Source organism: Phodopus roborovskii, unplaced genomic scaffold (assembly GCF_943737965.1).
Source record: "Phodopus roborovskii unplaced genomic scaffold, PHOROB, whole genome shotgun sequence".
Lineage (NCBI taxonomy): Eukaryota > Metazoa > Chordata > Mammalia > Rodentia > Cricetidae > Phodopus > Phodopus roborovskii.
In genome coordinates, this window is record NW_026125052.1 from 15567538 (window position 1) to 15587439 (window position 19902).

The following is a 19902-nucleotide window of genomic DNA, read 5'->3' on the forward strand; positions in this document are numbered from 1 at the left end:
GGCTGGTCTCAAACTCACAGAGATCCTCCTACCTCTGCCTCCCAAGTGCTGGGACTAAAGGCATATGCCACCACCACAAGCCTGGCCTTAGTGTTAATAGTGTGGATAGCAAATTATGTAGCTGGTCCAAAACACTGGTAATCACAATACAGCATGATGAGTATCATTATGCCAGCCATGATGACGAATGACTATAATCCCAGCACTTTTCAGGTAGATGCAGGAGGATCGGAAGTTCGAGGCTGGTCTTACGTAGTGAATTCAAGACCAGCCTAGTTTATTTACATGACAAACCAAAATTAAGGACATGCAGGCAAACAATCTTCTCGGAGCAAGGGCATCCCAGGTGAGCCTGGAAGGATGCCTGGAAGATCTGAAATGCAGACAGAGGAGGGAGTACCACATTCCAGGAAAGGGAGGAGCAGATACAAATATCAGCTCTCAGCTGAGCTTTCTCAGGTGAGAAAGCTGGGGGAGCTTCCTAGAGCTGCTGTAGTAGAGACTGTGGGGGCCAGTGATAAGCACAGGGTGAAATGGGGACCACAAGCAGCCAGCAGAACCCTAAAGAAATGGAAGTGTGGTTCAGGGATAAACAGGCCAAGGGAAGAGAACCCACACATACATTCAGAGAAGGCCTGGGCATGAGGAGTCTACAGAGATGGGTAGACTTTACTCAAAAAAATGGTGCTGAGACAATTACTACATATGTAGGGGAAGGGGATTAGATTCTGGTCTCACACAATAGATCTCTCCAGGAGAGCCACACCATGAGTGTAAAGGTTCCCCGACTGACAGGCTGGGGCCTCAGGTTTTCAAACTTGGATGGATAATATTGAGATGCGCATGACTTATAGCATTCCTGATAACAAGGGAGCTAAATTGTTTAATCTAAACTTTGCTTAGAGCCCTTGCTGGATCCATGGCACATCCTGTACTTGAGCATCTGGGAAATGGAGACAAAAGGACCAGCAGGAAGAGCCAGCCAAGGCAGTATGATACCCTGCCTCAAAATAACGAGAGTGGGGGTATGTGTATCAATCATGTGGTAAATAGGAATGGAAACAAACTGTAGGGTACCAGAGAGGTGGCACAGCAGTTATGAACCCAGGTTCCATTCCTAGCACCCACACAGTGGCTCACAAATGTCTGTAACTCCACTTCAGGCATTCTTCTGGCCTCTGAGGGCATCAGGCATGCACAGGCAGGCAAACATTCATACACGTTATTTTTCATTTCTTACCTTTACTTTTATGTGTATGGGCAGTTTGCTTAGGTCTACACATCACATACATACAGTGCAGGCCAGAAGACCATTGTGAGCCACCATGATGAGTCTGGGATTAGAACTTGGGTTCTCTGGATGAGCAGTAGTGCTCGTAACCACTAAGTCATCTCTCCTCTCCAGTCCCCAAATAAGTACACCTTAAAAACAAAATTCAGGACTAGAGTTGCCGGTCTATAGAGTACTTGCCTAGCATGTGCAAGACCCTGGGTTCAATCCACAGCCACACAAAATAAATCCACCCAACTCCTCCCCGGGGGATGTTCTGTTTGGTGAGCTCCGGTCCTTGGCTCTGTAGCCATTTCCTTCCCAACAAGTAGATTCTGGTCAAGACCCCACCTCTATACAAGCCTTGTCTAATCACCCCATCTGAAGAAGCCTGTCACTCTGCCACATCATTCCATCTCTCCATTTTCTGTCTGTCCTACTAGCCCTTACCTTTAAGACAGTGAGACTGGTGATCTGAGCTTAAAAGGACAGTTTGTGGGGCTGCCAGCTCACAAACTTTTTGTAGTTATTTTGTTTTGGGATGTTTGTTCTGGTTTTTAGACACAGTAGTCTCTGTGTGACAAACAGCCCTGGCTGTCCTGGGACTCACTTTATAGACCAGGCTGATCTGGAACTCACAGGGATCCACCTGCCTCTGCCTCACCAGGCTGGGACTAAGGGCTCGTGCCACCACCATACCCAGCAGTTTTTTCGTTGTTTTGAGACAGGGTCTCACTGCAGATCTGGTGGGGATCAAGCTCACAGGGATCTGCCTGCCTCTGCCTCACAAGGGCTAAGATCACAGGTGTGTGCTACTAAACCTGGCTATTATTTGTTTTTGTGTTTTTTTGAGACAGTATATCCTGTCTCATATGAACTTGAATTCTTTCCTTACTTCCTTCTCTCAAGAGCTGGGATAACAAGGGTGCACCATGACGAATATATGTATGTATATATGTATGTATATAATACTTATACATTATTATATATCAAATATATAATACTTATATATTTGAGACAAGGTTTCTCCGACTGTCCTGGAACTCACTGTGCAGATCAGCTGGCCTTGAACCTGGAGATGTTTCTGCCTCCCGCCTGGCAGTTGGCAATAGTTTTAAGAGATTTTAGGTAAGCATCCACCTTTGGGGGAGTATTTGAACAAAGTCTGACACACTAGTTGGCAGCCACCGCAGTTTCTAGTTCTACTGACAGCCCCCATGAACCCGATTACATCATGCTTGACTGTCCAGTTTTTTATCTAATCTCCCTGGCTCCTCGGGACCTTTGGATCTAAGATCCCCGATTTTTACTCACCATTCGCTCCTGCCACGAAGAGTTATTTCAGTAAACCCACTGTGACATGGACTGTAGCTCAGCGACAGAATGCCTACCTAGCTAACTATTTTTCATCGCAAGCACTGCAGAAAATTCAATTTTAAAAATAAACTGAAAGGTTAACTGTTGGCCGGGCAGTGGTGACTCACGCCTTAGTGTCAGCACTAAGGAAGCAGAGGCAGGCGGATCTCTGAGTTCCTGGCTAGCCTGGTTTTACAGGACAGCCAGAGCTACACAGAGATACCTGTCTTGGAAAAAAAAAAAAAGAAAGGTTAATTGCTTTGAAAAAAATCCACCTAAACTCTCGAAAGGCTTTACCTCAAGCACAGGTTTGCAGGACAAACAGCATCCTCTGGTGCCTGAATTTTTCTGGGGTCCCCACCCCCACCTCGGAAAATACTTCCTTTCTTAAAATTCATCTAAGTAACAACTTTAGGTTGCCAATTTTAAGACAAATGATACTCCATAAGGTTCAGGGTTTTGATTAGATTATTTTATGTTGATTAAACGGCTAAATCTGTGAATGGGTGGGGCGAAGGATGAGTTAATGGCTATGGCATAGCCGAGATCTGTCGAATTTGGGAGGACCAGCAAGTAAGTCCCCCCTAAAGAACGCCAATCGATCCTCACCCTAAGACCCCTCTTTGAGTTAGTCCCAGCAGCACCCCAAAAGGGTCAATCAAGATGGTAGAACGTGCCAGAGGCGCAGGCGCACTCGAAACCTCCGCCAGTTTCTTGGCCGCCCAGACAACTACCGCCCACACTGCGCAAGCGCACAGGCGGACCAAGCTTTCCCTCCCCCTCTCACCCCTCCTTGATTCAAGAGGACGCCCTCTCCCGGCCAAACCCAGTGCGCAAGCGCCGCGCCTTGACTCCGCCCCCGACCAATAGGAAGCCGCGGCGTACGGGCGCCGGGGAGCTTGACGTCCTGGGTGGGGCCGGGACGTGAGGGCAGCGCGCTGGCGTCACAGGGGCGGCTATATAAGTGAATACAGGCGCCGCCCCTCCGCCCCAGTCACTGAGCCGCCGCCGAGGACTCAGCTGCCTCCCCCTCGAGCCCCCTCGCTTCCCGACGCTCCGTCCCCCCTGCCCGCCTTCTCCCGCAGCCGCCTTCCGCAGGCCGTTTCCACCGAGGAAAAGGAATCGTATCGTATGTCCGCTATCCAGAACCTCCACTCTTTCGGTAAGCCCGGAGAAGGTCGTGGGCCCGGGTGGGGGTGGCGGGATCTCGGCGAAACCGCCGGGCGTGGTGGACCCTTAGCTAAGGCCGAAGGCCCCGTGGGCCCGAGACTGGCGTCCGGGGTCGGCCTCCGAGGCCGCCCGGAAGGAACGGGTGGGAGGTCAGCCCTTGGGCGGTCTCGGGTGGCGCATTTACTAATGGCTCCTGCCTCTCTTCGGGCCACACCCGCCCCCTCCCGCCACCCCTGCGTCACGTCCTCTACGTCACCGTCGTTGTCACGGAGTGGGGAGGAGAGGCCCCGCCTCGGGCTCCGGCTTCCGGTTGGTTGCATCAGCCGGGTGGGGCACTGCTTTGCCCGCTAGGGCTCTCCGGCACGTGATCAGCTGCGGAGGCAGGGCGGGCCTAGGGCGGGAGGCCCATCCTTGCAGGTCTAGGACTGACCTGACCTGGGAGGGACAACAAAGGATGACTCCGGAGCCCAACGATTGCAGTGCTGCTGTCCGCACGACCAGAAACCTCAGGAGCCGGCAAGCGGCGGAGGAGCAACAACGCCTTTGAACACTTTTATTGTTTTCTCCCCAGACCCCTTTGCTGATGCAAGTAAGGGTGATGACCTGCTTCCTGCTGGCACTGAGGATTATATCCATATAAGAATTCAACAGAGAAACGGCAGGAAGACCCTTACCACTGTCCAAGGGATCGCTGATGATTACGATAAAAAGAAACTAGTGAAGGCGTTTAAGAAGGTGGGTTTACTGTAGAAAGAGCACGTTGTGTTGTCTGCAAGGGGAGGGGATGCAAAGCAAAAACGATTGAATGCTGTTGCCTGGCTTTCATGTTCTACACCCTTTGTGCTTACAGAAATTTGCCTGCAATGGTACTGTAATTGAGCATCCAGAATATGGAGAAGTAATTCAGCTACAGGGTGACCAGCGCAAGAACATATGCCAGTTCCTGATAGAGGTGAGCATGTGTAGGATTCCCGGGTTCTGTAGTCTTGGAATTGAGCATTTAGATCTCCCATCCTTCCAAACACATTTCTGGTCTTACAGGGGTCAGAAGGGAAGTTGAGGTTTTAACGGTGTGCTCTCCTTATTGGGACTCTTCTAGCCTGGTGTAGTGGGAAAAGTGGTGATTGGTGTCGTTCACAGACTTGACTCCTGTCCTTTTCTCTCTGCAGATTGGACTGGCTAAGGACGATCAGCTGAAGGTTCATGGGTTTTAAGTGCTTGTGACTCTCTGAAGCTTAAGTGAGGATTTCCTTGCAATGAGTAGAATTTCCCTCCTGTCCCTTGTCACAAGTTTAAAAACCTCACAGCTTGTATAATGTAACCATTTGGGGTCCGCTTTTAACTTGGACTAGTGTAACTCCTTCATGCAATAAACTGAAAAGAGCCATGCTGTCTAGTCTTGAAGTCCCTCATTTAAACAGGTCAAGCAGTAAGCCCTGGCAGTGTCCAGCCTGAAACAAAGCAATAACAATGTTTCAGCCAAGCCCAGAACCCCAAGTTCATAGGCTATGCTACCCAAAAGTTCTTCAGCTCTCCCTCAATAGAGTCCCCTGCCCTAGGAGGATGTCACCAGGTGAACATGAGAATGGGTAACACCACAGCACCAAGGGAGTCTCTGGCAGGGACCCCTGGTGTCTGACCAGGGGGGCAGGATTCAGAAAGGGCCACCTTTCTACAGAGGTCTTGGACATCTGGCTGGCTGCCAGATTAGTCATTTTAGCCAGAAACATCCCTAGCCAGGGGATGTCAAGACAACTAAAGAGTGAAACAAGCCTAGTATCAATTAAGCTTATGACAAAGGGAAAATATCAAACGAAGGATCAGTCATTGTGGCTAGCTGTAAAGGTTTCAACTCGTTGGTAGCGGCTGCCCAGTGCTAAGTGAATCAAGAAGCTGGTTTTTGGTTTTCTTTTCCCTTTCAGTTTTAATGTTATGTAATGTATTTAAACCCTTATTTAAATAAAACTTGTTTTAAGAAATACCTGATGCTGTGTTGAGTCAAACTTGCAGAAAATCACAAGATTTTAACCAAAGGTGTCCCTTCCCATTTGTCAGCCTCATGGAAAGTGTTCTGAAGCTGACAAGACACTTCAGACACTAGGAGGAGCTTTGTAACATGTTAGAATGGTGTGCTCAAATAGTTTATCATTGGCCTTGGCTCAGGGATGCAGGTTCTTTAGAAACAAGCTTCCCTGTGTCACCTTGAGAAATCTTTTCCTCGGCTGGTGAAACACCATCACAATCTGAAGGTTACTGGCTGCAGAAAAGATAGTATTTTTCTAACAGGACCTTTTGCTGGCCAGTTTGTGTAGGGAAAGGTGAAGAATGGAGGATGTTTCTGGAGAATGTTGAGTCTAAGCCAGTACTAAAGCAAGATCCTGCCAAAAAATAATTTGGTACTAATATGGTGGTACTATTTTAAACAGCGAAAAGACTTGATTAGGTCCCTTCTGAAAACCAAAGGTAACATTTCCTACCTATTATGGGTCCTTGACTAAACAGTCATATCTCAAACTACAAAAGGACTTCCTACTTTGGTAGAGAATTTAATCCTGGGGCCCCATGTGTAGATACATGGTTTCCATATATCTCTATGTGATATTGCTTAAAAGTGGAGGTCCTGGATCAGCATTTTGTGAGTATAACTGTCCTGTGGTCCAACAAGAGACGGTGAAGTCCCTTGTGTAGTGTGCTGTGATGGGAACTATTGGAGTAGGTGAGAATATGTCTCCACTCCCTGCTCAGGAAGGAAGACTTCCTAAAAGGAGACTTGGCTGAACTGACTCCCACAAGTTGGCCTCTGACCATAAGTGCTATGGCCCACACTTCTTTTGAGAAATTAGCACTGGTTGTTCTGGAACTCTATAGATCAAACTGGTCTCAGATAGACCTGCCTTTGCCTGGTAAACCCTGGGATTAAAGGTGTGCTACTATACTTGACTGACAAAAGATGTGTCAAATTATCAATTTTGTTTATTCTGTTGAAAATGCAAAGTACTGTTGTAGCACATGAAAAAAAACATCCAAATATTTACTCCTAGTCCACTTCTTAAATGCTTAAAATGAAAACCAGGCCTTGTGGTATATGCCTGTGATCTCAGCTTGTCAGGCTGAGGCAAATGGATCACAAGTTCAAGGTCTGCCTGGGCTCTAAAGTAATTGCAAAATTCGATTAAATGGGCGATGGCTGCTGGCGCAGGGTGCACACCTTTAATCCCAGCACTCCAGGAATATAGGAATGTAGAGACAAGCAGATCTCTGAGTTTAAGGCCAGCCTGATCTACTGAGCAAGTTCCAGGATAGGCTCCAAAGCTACAGAGAAATGCTGTCTACAAAAACAAAAAATACAAATAAAAAAAGCATTAAAAGAACTTGGATACAGGGTAGTGATAGGGCACCTGCCTAGCATTCCTGAAACATAAGTTTCAATACCCAGCAAGAACAGAAAAAAACAACAAAAAAAGCCAACTAAAACTGCACAGGAATCCACAAAAGTAAAACCTAATTCAGAAACTGAATTGACCATCTTGCCTGTTCATCTGTCTCAGCAGTGCCCCCTTGTGGCGTTAGTATAAAATACAGGTTATCATAACCAAGCCTTTGTCACAAATGTTTAAGTTTTAAGTATATCAACACTCTTATCTGCATGTACACCTTTATTCCAGCAGAGGGCATTAGATCCCACTACAGATGCTTGTGAGCCACTATATGGTTGTTGGGAATTGAACTCAGGATGTCTGGAAGAGTAGCCAATACTCTTTACTGCTGAAGCATCTCTCCAGCCCACGGAGATTGTTTTTAATGGACTTCTGTGTTGTCCAGGCTAGCCTTGATTGAATTCCTGGGCTCCAGGAGTCCTGCTGAATTGGGACTACTATGCAGGTAACAAAGCTGTCTCGATCATTTTTAACTTCCAGAGATACATCTAACCTCAAAACATAGCTCATAATACAAGGTTTTAATACTCTTGTTTTCTTTCGTTTTTTGAGACAGGGTTTCTTTGTAACTTTAGAGCCTGTCCTGGCACTCGCTCTGTAGATCAGGCTGGCCTCGAACTCAGAGATCTGCCTGCCTCTGTGCTGGGACTAAAGGTATGCACCACCAACGCCTGGCGGCTTTAAAACTTTTAATGGCTACTGTTTATAAAATTCTTGTTCTTAGGGATGGATCTTGTTATGAATTGTGTTCTACTCCCCCCTTGCCCCTCACCCCTTGTAAACACTCTGGATCCATGGATATTAGCTAAACAATGCTCAATCCCACAGGCTTTTGAGGGTGGAAGAATTGAAGCTTCACCAGAATTTGAACCCAAAACCCCACAAAATAGGAAAAAATAAATTTGATCTGAGACTGAATCTTAACTATGTAGCTCTCCCTGTCCTAGAACTTTGCACTATACACAAGGCCTGAACTCACAGAAATCCACCTCTGCCTCCTGAGTGCTGGAATTAAAGGTGTTCACCACCCAGCTTTTATTGTCTTCTTAAGCAGGGTAAATGTAGATTTATTAAGGAAACATGAAAAGTTCTGAGAGTGGAATGGCTTGAAGGGAGTTCTCTCTCTCTCTCTCCCCTTTTTCTTATTTTTGAGGCAAGGTCCCATACAGGCTAGGTTGGTCTCAAATTCACTATGTGAACTAAGCTGACCTTGAACTCCTGATCCTCCTGCTTCTACCTCCCAAATGCTGGGATTACAGGTGTGTATGACCATACCCTGCAATTAAATATTTTGGTTTTGTTTTTTATTGATTCTTTAGCAAATAGTTTTATCAGAAATCTTTTCAAAAGTTACAGATTTCAGTGCTAGAACTGAAAATGTTTTGGCTTAACTGTACTTGCTGTACCTGTGGGTCCATTATGCTTTGGATGATTTATAGTTTGGATTGAGATATGATAGGGTTTATGAGGTTAAAATATCTGGGATTGGGGCTGGAGAAATGGCTCAGTGGTTAAGAGCACTGGCTGCTCTTCCAGAGGACCCAGGTTCAATTCCTAGTACCCACATGGCAGCTCACAACTGTGTGTAACTCCAGGATCCACTGCCCTCACACAGACATGTATGCAGGCAAAACACAAATGCACACAAAATAAAAAAAAAAAAATTTAAAGGACCTGGGATTAAAAAGCCAGGTGTGGCCAGATGGTGGTGGTACATACCTTTGATCCCAGCACTTGGAAGACAGATGCAGGCGGATCTCTGAGTCTGATGCCAGCCTAATCTACAGTGAGTTCCAGTACAGCCAGGGCTACACAAAGAAACCTGGTGGGGTGGAGTGTGCTTGCCTTTAATCCCAGCACTCCAGAAGCCTCAGAGACACGTGGACTTCTGTGAATTGGAGGCCAACGTGATCTAACTAGTGAGTTCTATACCAACCAGAACTACATAGTGAGACCCTGCTTTAAAAAAAAAAAAATCCCAGCACTGCATAAAACCAAGCATGGTGGGGGCACACACTTAATCCCAGAACTGGAGAGACACAGTCAAGAAAAACAGAAGTTCAAGGTCAGCCTGGAGTACATAAGATTCCATCTTAAAAATAATACTGGGAGCTGGAGAGCTGGCTCATCAGTTAAGAGCACTGACTGCTCTTTCAAAAGACCTGGGTTCAGTTCCCACTAACAACCATCTTTAATTGGCTCCAGAGGGTCTGAAACCAATGTCTGACTACAAGAGTACTGCATGCACAGGGTCCACAAACATATATGAAAAAAATGAATAAATAAATAATAGTACTGTGCTGGGGGACATACCTCAGTGGTAGTGTGCTTACCCCGCATGCACAATGCCAATGGTTCTAGACCCTGAACTTGATTCTCAATACCACTCCACCACCATCAAAAACAAATGTGTGTTGGGCAAGAGGACCTCACAGTGTGGCCAAACCCCCACAACACTGAATTGACTTCCCTTCTCCACAGATACTGTTGCCAAGCCATCACCCAGCCTTGGTAGGCCAGATCATTGCAGTTTACAATGTCTTTAATCATCATTTCTTACGGTTAATTTGTGCCCACCATGGACAATTGGTTAAAAATAGGAAGGGGTTGAAAACTAATTTAACATGGAGCGTAAATGTGACAGCCACTGTGGGTCAAGCCATTGATTATCACTCCATTACTGTGAGATGAGCGGAAGCGCAGCTGTAGCTCACCTTGGAGAAAGCACCACAGAGCTGTTGCCTCACCCTGAGCCTGTTAGACCTGCAGACATTCAAGCCCCACCCAACCCTGCTGAATCAATGTTTATCTTATCAACATTTAATAAGGTTTTCAACATTTGTTTATACCATGCCATTAGCAGACCACCTTTTGTGATCTACAAACTGTATTTTTTTTTTTTTCTTTTAAGGTAGCAGTTGGGACAGTGTGCATATCTATAGTCCCAGCTACTCAGGAGGCAAAGCCATAAAAACGTTTAGGGCCATCTTGAGCAACATAGTAGGACTCTGTATCTAAAGTTTTTTGAGACAGTCTCCCTGTGCAGCCATGGCTGTCCTGGAACTCACAGAGATCCACCTGCCTCTGCCTCTGAAGGGCTGAGATTAAAGGCGTGCATTACCACCACCTGGCTTTTAGTGGGGTTTTTAATTATTTTCAGTCTTTAGTTTTTACTGCAGTGAAATGAGGGCAATAAGTAAGTTCTAAGTGTGTCCTGGGTAACTGCCTAGATGAAAGGCATGCCAGAAACTTGACCACAACCACTAGGGATGACCCAGCCAGCCATCTTATCTCCATCAGTCTCCACTGAGGCTCTAGAACTCAGCATAGTGTCTCATTCATGTAACCTCACCACTCAGAAGGCTGAGGCAGGATTATCAAGTGTTCAAAACCAACCTGGGTTACAGAGTGAGGCCTTGTCTCAAAAACTTTAAATAAATAAAAACACTACAGCTGAGGATGTAGTTCAGTTGGTTGAATGTTTACCTAGCATGAGTGAAATTCTGGACCAATCCCCAGCATCACATAAGCCAAGTATGGTGGTGCATATCTGTTCTCCCAAGATGCAGGAAAAGCAGGGTGTTCAAGGGCATCCTGAACTACACAGCAAGTTCAAAGCCATACAAGTGAGACATTGTCTCAAAGAAATGATAGGCTGGGGATGTCAGTAAAATACCTGCCACACAGACATGAAAGCCTGAGTTCAAATCCCCAGTACTCCCATAAAAGCTGGGCATAGAGTATGTAACCCCAGTCCAGGGGAATGGCTAGCCAATCTAGCAGAATCAGTGAGCTCCAGATTCAGTGAGAAACCCTGTCTCAAAAAATGAGGTGGTGATACTGAGATCAGTTAAGGTAAACATGCAATGTCAGCCTTTGATCTCCATAAACACACGCACACATATATACATACCACATATATGCAACACAGTCTCCAGTATTGTAGCACTCAAGAAGCTAGACTTGGCTGGGCTTTGGTGATGCACGCCTTTAGTTCAGCATTCGGGAGGCAGAGGCAGGTGGATCTCTGTGAATTCAGGGCCAGCCTGGTCTACAGAGCTAGTTCCAGGACAGGCTCCAAAGCAATTCGGAGAAACCCTGTCTCGAAAAAAACAAAAACAAAACAGCTGGGCGGTGGTGGTACATGCCTTTAATCCCAGCACTAAGGAGGCAGAGGCCGGTGGACAGCCTCTAAAGCCACAGAAAAAAACTGTCTTTAAAAAAAAAAAAAAGGGAAGAAGAAGCTAGACTACGAAAGTCATGCATTTGAGGCTAGCCCAACATAGGGCATAGCGTTAATTCCAGCACTAGGGAGGCAGACGCAGGCAAATCTCCAAGAGTTCAGGGTCAGTCTGGTGTACATAGAGAATTCCAGGACAGCCAGGGTTATGCAAAGAGAGAAGACCCAGTCTCACAAAAAAGAAAAGAAAAACTAGACTAAAAATGTGACTCCTAAACTTGATAATATAGATCAGATTGGCCTGGAACTCACAAAGATCCACCTGCCTCTGCAGCAGTATGGCGATGATACCACCACACTCTACTACATTTCCTTTCTCTCTCTCTCTCTCTTTCTGAGACAGGGTTTCTCTGTGTAGTTTTGGAGCCTATCCTGGCACTCGCTCTGTAGACCAGGCTGGCCTCAAAATCATAGAGATCTGCCTGCCTCTGCCTCCCAAGTGCTGGGATTAAAGGCGAGCACCATCAACGCCTGGCTAGGCCCTAAATCTATGTAACATAAAATGACCTTGAATTTAAGGCCCTGCCTTCAGCTTCTAAGTGCTTGGTTATAGGTACATGCTCACTGTCACTCCAGGTCAAATGCCTCTGGAATCAAAGTGCCTGGGCTCAAGTCTCCCCTGTACAGTTGATGGGCTGGGTTTGAATTTGGAATTTTTGGAGTGGAATTTGGGATTTGATTTCACCCAACTTGTAAGCCAGCTAGTTAGCCTAGTACTCCTTCACCGACTGTCTAAAGATACAAGACTCCTGGGTCAGGGGTTGAGGGTGCAGTGCCGTTGGTAGACTGCTGCCGTAGCTTAAGTGAAATCCTGGATTCAGTTTCCAGGACCACATGGACTAAGCATCTATAATCCAGCACTTACGAAGTGGAGGCAAGAAGAGCAGAAGTTCAGGGTTATTCTTGGCTACATAATGAGTTTGAGGCCAGCCTGGGTCAGGTGAGACCCTGTCTCCAAAAATAAAAATAGGGATGGAGAGATTGTTGCTCTTGCAGAGGACTGGATTGGATTCCCAGCACCCACAGACTAGCTCACAATTGTCCCTCCCTAACCCCAGTTCCATGGGACCCAGCAGGCTCACAAATGTTGCTCATACACGCACAAGAAAATTTATTCATACACATAATGTAAAATAAATCAAAAATGAAAATAAATTTTAACAATTTAATAAAAGATTTCTGGATCAAAGACTAATAATTCTGCTGCCCACAACATAGCCAGTGGTATGACTCACATAATTCCTTCTGCCCCCTCAAGTTGTTGGGGCAGGGAGGGTTGTGACATAATAGTTATTAAAGATGCCATCATTTCATTTGAGCATTTGTTTTGTTTTGTTTTGTTTTGTTTTTGTTTTTTTAGAGACAGGGTTTCTCTGTGGCTTTGGAGGCTGTCCTGAAACTAGCTCTTGTAGACCAGGCTGGTCTCGAACTCATAGAAATCTGCCTGCCTCTACCTCTCAGGTGTGGGGATTAGAGGCATGTGACACTACAACACTACCACCCATCGAAGCTGAGCAATTTTGAGCTCAGAGAATCAACAACTTCTGCAGAAAGAAAATCTACTTTTTGTCTCTGGGGGAGACTGCTCTGTACACACAACCCTGAGAAACGGTCCAAAGGGCCATAGCCCTGCATTCTTTTTTATTTTATTATTTATTTATTTATTTTTTGGTGTTTTGAGACAGGGTTTCTCTAACTTTGGAGGCTGTCTTGAAACTCACTCAGTAGACCAGGCTGGCCTGGAACTCACAGAGGTCCACTGGCCTCTGGCTTTGGGACTGAAAGCATGTGCCACCACCACCCTGGTGACCTAGGTGATCTAGCACTCTGATACCCCCAGCCAGCATATTCAGAGCCTTAGGCCCACGGTAAACTGCTTCCTTCCTTTCTCATAGTTATCACAAAACTGTTAGGCCTCAGTTCCCTCCCCCATAAACTCAGGCCACAGTATTACCCTCTCCAGGGGGTTAGAAAACAGGGCTTTCAAGTGCTCATGCAGGCCACCAAACTGCTCTACAGTTCAGTTGCCATTACTGTGGGAACAGGAAGGTGGAAAACTTAGTCATCAAAAGCCAGCCGTGGAGGAGAGGTGGCTTCCCTACTGAGTTTCCACCCACCGTCCACGATCTACAAACGCCCATCATATGTCACCTCTCCAGGGGAAAGGAACAGAGGCCCTCTGACCAACCTTGCACGTCCAGACACAGCACAGCTGTGAAGTCAGGAGTGGTGGTGGCGTAGCAGGATTTCAAAGTCATCCTCAGATACAAACCACCAAGTTCAAAGCCAGCCCAGTCTGCATGGGATCCTATCAATAATAATAATATAATGATGATGATGATAGCTGGGCAGCGATGGCACACACCTTTAATCCCAGCACTCAGGAGGCAGAGTCCAGTGAATCTCTGAGTTTGAGGCCGGCCTGGTCTACAAAGAGTTCCATGACAACCAGGGCTACACAGAAACACTGTCTCAAAAAAAAAAAAAAAAAAAAAAAAAAAAGGTAGTAATAAAAAAAAATATAGTAATAATAATGTTGAATAAACAGAAGAGAAGATGAATGACAGTGAATGCACATGGCCTCTAAGCAAGCAGGACAGTCTGAGTTGAAGGGTCTTGAAGAGAAGCTGACCTTGAACAGGGTGACAGACTGCTCAGTGACAGGGAAAAGGAGGACCGGAAGTGGGCTCAGACAACTGTGTTCAGGCGCTGATGTCAGCTGACCTTGGGAGTGAAGAGGAGCCTATTCACTTAGGTTGCCAGGCAACAATCCAGCAGCAGATAATTTGCAGTTGAATATAATGGCTACTTCTGGAATTTTCTCTGGCTGGGTTTTTCGGGGAGAGAGAGATGGGAGCTGAAAAATGGATGGTGGTAGCCTCTGCCAGGAAGTGAGAAACAGGCTGTCAGGTTCTGAGCAGGACAGGGTGGGCCATACAAGTACACCCCTACAGCTGAAAGGGTAGACCTGGAGAGTAGACATCAGGTAAAGTCAGCAGTCAGAGAGGTGGAGGAACCTTAGGTCACAGCAGAGGTCTACTAAGCAGGAGCTGGACTTCTAGAAAGGAGACGGGAGATGGGACTGAGAGCCAAGAGAAGCAGCCACCTGTGAGCTCCAAGACCCGGGTTTGCAGCTCAGTCTCTCGCCTGTAGGGACTAAACCTGGCTTAGCCTCACTTCCCCATCCGTGTCTGAATTGCTCTAAGATAGGACTCCGGCTGCACAGGTGCTTTTCAATTAATTTTCCCATTTAAGGCATTAAATTTTTTTTCTTTCTTTTTTTCTTTCTTTTTTTGTTTTTCAAGGCAGGCTTTCTCTAGGTAGACCTGGCCATCCTAGAACTCGCTGTGTAGACCAGGCTGGTCTCAAACTCACAGAGATCCTTGTTGTGGGATAATCTTTTTATACACTATGAAGAGATATCACTCATTTTGGTTTAATAAAGAGCTGAGGGTGGGCAGGAAAGTAGCATCTCTACCTGAAGACAATGTCCAGGCTGCCACCCCGTGGCCCCGACACTCCTAGACAGAGGGTAAGATGCCCCCATGTTGATGTGAACACCTCACAGGCGTCACTCCCTCCAAGCCCCAGCTGCCTGGCAAGACTGAGTCATCGCCAACCTCTCTCCTTTCCGCTATTAATAACCAATTAGGAAGCTGAGGCATTGGCCTGGCCGACAGCGGTTTTTAGCTCATCAATAATGGTTCGGGTTGTGTGGGCGGTCAGGAGCAAGCCAGGCGTTGCGGAAGGGAGGGTTATGACTGGAGTTCCTCTCCAGGGGACATCCATCCTGATGGAGAGTCCTGAAAATGATGGCTGTTTTTGTGCCACTGGACTCTCAACTCATCCAGGCAAAGAAAGTACTAAGCATATTACCTCTTATCCAAGGGAGGGCCTTGTTACCTGAACTCTCCCCCTAAGCTAACTCTCCAGAATGAGAATAAATTTGGAACATCTGGGGTCCGGGTGGGTGGTTTCTGTTTTCGTGGTGCTAGGGATTAAAACCTGGGCCTTTATGCAGGCTGCACAGCACTCTACTACTGATCTACATTCCCAGCCAGCTTTAAAACATTTGAAAAGCCAAGAAGAACATTTCCTGTCCAGTCAGCAAGAAGGTTAAGGTGCTTGCTGCCAGGCCTGACTGCCTGAGTTTTAGCCCCATGACTCTCATGGCGGAAGGAGAGAACTGACTCCCACAATTTGTCCTCTGACTTCTGTTCACAAGCCGTGACCACATGCACACGCCCGCCCTTCCACCCACCCCCACCCCCGTAAGTAAATAAATATGTAATTTAAAGCTAGCTGTGGCAGTTCATGCCTTTAGTCCCAGCACTCAGAAGGCAGAGGCAGGCAGATCTACACTAGTTCCAGGCCAGCCTGGTCTACAGAGCAAGTTCCAGGACAGCCAGAGCTACACAGAGAAACCCTCTGTCTCAAACAAACAAACAAAAAAAAAAAAAAAAAAAAAAAAAAAAAAAAAAGAGCACCCTGGTCTGGAGAGAAGGCTCAGTGTTTAAGAGCACTTAGCGCTCTTGCAGGAGTTTGATTCCCAGCGTCCACATCGGATAAGACAATTTGGTCTTTGTAACATTTTTTTCCCTCTATGTAGTCTGATATGTAGACCAGGGTAGCCTAGACTCAGAGGCCCACTTGTCTCTGCCTCCTGAGCTGGGACTAAAGGTGTGTGCCACCACCGCGGCATGTTCTTACCAGCATTTTAACTCTTCATAATTTCCATATTCAGTCATTTGGCCTTGGTGAATCTTCTGTTCACACCAACATCTGCTCATGGGATCCTTCTTAGGACTTCTGAGCCCTCTGCTTTGTAGGACTGTGTGGCTAAACCAAGTCCAGTCAGACAGGTAATCTAGATTGAGTTTCTGATTTCAGTGACATCTTTTGCAATGGGTTCTAAGGATTGGCCTATGGACATACACAGAGGAACCCATCATTCTGCCTCCCACATTCCTCTTAGGAGGAGCTCCAGCCCAGCCCCTCATGGATTTAGGCTGGGGAAATGCTCCCATACATGGGCCTAAGTTTCTTCCTCGTAGAATAGTCACAGTAATACTTAGATCCTGGGATCATGGCAGGAAATAACAGCATTCATTCCTGCAGAGAGATTACCTGCCTGGCACACGCAGAATTACCCTGCACTAGGACCTGGAAGAGGACACTCCCAAGTGTGCCAAGTGTGTGCATGGGCCTTCTCACATTCCCCTCCACTCCTGCCCTGTGAGGCAGGTATGAATGAATCCCATTTCACAGAGAAGGCTAACTGACGTTCAAAGTAGGCATAGAGGGAAAAGTACAAAATGTATTAAGTTTCCATGGTAATGGGCAAAGTACTTTATGTACGCACTGACCCCAGAGGGAGGGCTGGGAAACCTTCCCTTCTTATACCACAGGCTTTTGTGAGCATGGCATGTAGGACGCACTCCTGGGGGAGAGGGCTATGCCTCTCATCTTTGAAGAGGACCCTTGTCTCACACACTTTGCAGTGCCTACAATGACAGTCACCATTACTGAATAGGAGACAGGCTGATGTTTATAATAATTGCATCCCTCTAGCTGGGGGAAAAACAGCCAGGGAGCATAACCTGATCCACAGGCAGAAATCAACCTGGCTCTTTGAAAAGCTTGTAATTTCCAGTTACCATAGCAACACCAGTATCTCCATCCCCCCAGGATTCGAGAAGAGCTGCTCTCACCCTGTCCTTTCTACCAACCCCCTCCTATTCCTTCCATCTCTGAGATTTTTGTGATTCAATTAATTACTGTCAATGCCTGTGCTGGGTTTTGTCTTTTTTTTTTTTTTTTTAAACTTATTCCATCTGCTGAATCATTGTGTCCTGCTCTGGATTAGAGTGGTTATTCACTAGAAGATTTGAGTTCTGGTTGCCATGGACACAGTGCAGCCTGCATTCTTCATCACCTGTTAATTCTCATCGAGACTGGCTGTGAGCGTGGGTACCACTGCCCTTATACAAGGCCCAAGGGACATCAAAGCTCCCCAGACAAGAAGGGAGGGCACAACGACACATGAACAAAAGCAATTGTCTAATCTCAACTATGAAAAAACATCAAAAACAGCCTAGAGCTTGTTATAATCTTGCAAACCACATTCAGGCAGGTATCTATCAAATAAACCAAGAAATGTATCTTTTTTTTTTCTGGTACATCTTTGAGAAATGCCTTTCTTCACTAACCATTTTAAGATATATTTTTATGTTGCAGAGTTATGAATCCTTTATGAAAATCACCATCTACCCCTGAAAGAAAAATGGAGAGGTCTTGAAATCTAAGACCCTCAAGGAACTGGCTCTGGGTAGGGGACTGACAAGGGGTCTGATTAGTCAGCAGACCCAAGGAGAGGGTACAGAAGTGTTGGGCAGATCCAGCTCAACATAGGAGGCGCAAGGAGGCAGGAGCTGTGGAGGGTTTTCCAAGGTAAAGGAAGCATAAAGGGGCTCCAAGGTAACCAACATGGTGCTCTCAACAGAAAGAGCAAACCCATCAGTCCATGCCCCATTGCTCCTGATAACTACACCACGTCCTGTTTTCAAAAGCCCAGTGAAGGGGACAGTGATCAATAAGTCACTCCATACACACTACCTGTCCATCAAGCATCAGCACATGGGGACCTCTGAATCCTAGGTCATTTGGTTCATTCTCTCCCTCCCCCACCCCCGCCATGGGATACAGTCTAATAGAAGATGTGGAAGCCTGTGACCCAAGGGATAGGGTAGAGTGAGCTGTTCTGGAACCCAGAGCATCTGTCCCCCCCCCTCCGTTTCCCCCCACATCCTGAATGAATAATTGGCTGACAGCTCTGTGACAGGGTGAGGCAGGGTGACAGGTTGTACCTACATCCTGCACCCATTTATCTTGCTATGGGGAGTCTGACCTCACCTGGAAGGAGGGTTTGGGAGGGACCATGAGGGCTTTATAAGGCAAGCCTTGAGCAGCACACAGGGCATCAACAGGTACAACAGCCGTCTGTCCATCCCCCAAGCTGCAGGTAAGAAACTGGGGAGGGAGGGGTAACAGGGTTGAGAGCTGGCCGTCCCTCTTCTCACAGAGGCCGGGCCATGGCTCCCACCTTTGTGTCTGTAGAGGTGGGGCTGTTTCCTTAGCCTAGGGCAAAACTAAGTCTCAGCTCTAAGGCCACCCTGTCGTCCTTGCTTGCCATCTGCGTTTCTGTTTCTCTCAGGACCTAATCCTAGGGCTCCTGTCAGCTAGGGAAATGAGCTCCCCATCCCCATTGCTAAGATGAAGCGAGGCATTACTAGCCCAAAGTCATAGAATTTAATTGGCAGGGCTAAGACTGGAATCCATCGCAAGCCCTTTTCTAGGCCAGCACTACCTGAAAGAACATTCTGTGGTAATGGAATGCTTGACATCTACAGTGTCCTATATAGAAGCTACTGGCCATATGGGTACTTAGCATCTGGCTAGTTCAAAGGCAGAAAAATTTTATAACAATTTGTTTAAATTTAAAGAGCCCTAAGTGGATTGAACAGAATGTTTCTCTATAGCATTGATTTTTGGGTGTTTTTTTTTTTTTTTTTTAAGTTTTTGTTGTTGTCGTTTCTTTGTTTTAAAGATTTATTTATTTATTATATATACAGTATCCTCCTGACATGCATGCCTGTGTGGCAGAAGAGGGCACCAGATCTCACTACAGATGGTCATGAGCCACCATGTGGTTGCTGGGAATTGAACTCAGGATCTCTGGAAGAGCAGCCAGTGCCCTTAACCTCTGAGCCATTTCTCCAGCCCTGATTTTGGGGTTTTATTGTTTGTTTGTTTTTCTACACAGGGTTTCTCTGGGTACTTTGGAGCCTGTCCTGGAACTTGCTCTATAGACCAGGCTGGCCTCGAACTCACAGAGATCCGCCTGCCTCTGCCTCCCAAGTGCTGAGATTACAAGCGTGTGCCACCACTGCTCGGCTTTTCTTTTCATTCATTCATTCTCTCTCTCTCATTTTATTAAATTGAATTTTTTTATATTTTTTCTTATTTTACATATAAATTCCAGTTCCCTCTTCCTCCCATCTTCCCATGCCCCCCCCCCCCATTTCTTTCTCTTTCTTTTGGCATGTATCGCTCTAACCCAGATCTGTCCAGCTCTCACAGAGCCTTAAACTTGAGGCCTTGAAGCAATCCTCCCGCCTCAGCCTCCCAAGGACTGAGATGTAAACAAGAGCCAGAACATCAGCTCAGGGCTGCCAGCATTTCTTTATTAGTCACAAATACTTTTCTCCCCTCACCTGAGAACTTTGTCGTGAAAAGATAATATCTTTTTTTGTTGTTGCTGTTGCTTTGTTTTCTGTTTTTAGAGACAAGGTTTCTCTGTGTAGCCCTGGCTGTCCTGGATTTGTAGACCAGGCTGGCTTTGAACTCAGAGATCTATCTGACTCTTCCTC

The 19902-nt window shown here is 46.4% G+C and overlaps 1 protein-coding gene across 1 annotated transcript; it reads left to right on the forward strand.

Moving 5' to 3' along the window:
- Positions 1 to 3601: 3601 nt before the first annotated feature.
- Positions 3602 to 5777, forward strand: Eif1 (eukaryotic translation initiation factor 1). Its single transcript, XM_051176941.1, has 4 exons — positions 3602 to 3788; positions 4368 to 4531; positions 4647 to 4748; positions 4966 to 5777. Exons 1-4 carry the CDS (start codon positions 3758 to 3760, stop codon positions 5008 to 5010), a joined length of 342 nt encoding a protein of 113 aa, XP_051032898.1. The 5' UTR covers positions 3602 to 3757; the 3' UTR covers positions 5011 to 5777.
- The last annotated feature ends 14125 nt before the right edge of the window (positions 5778 to 19902 follow it).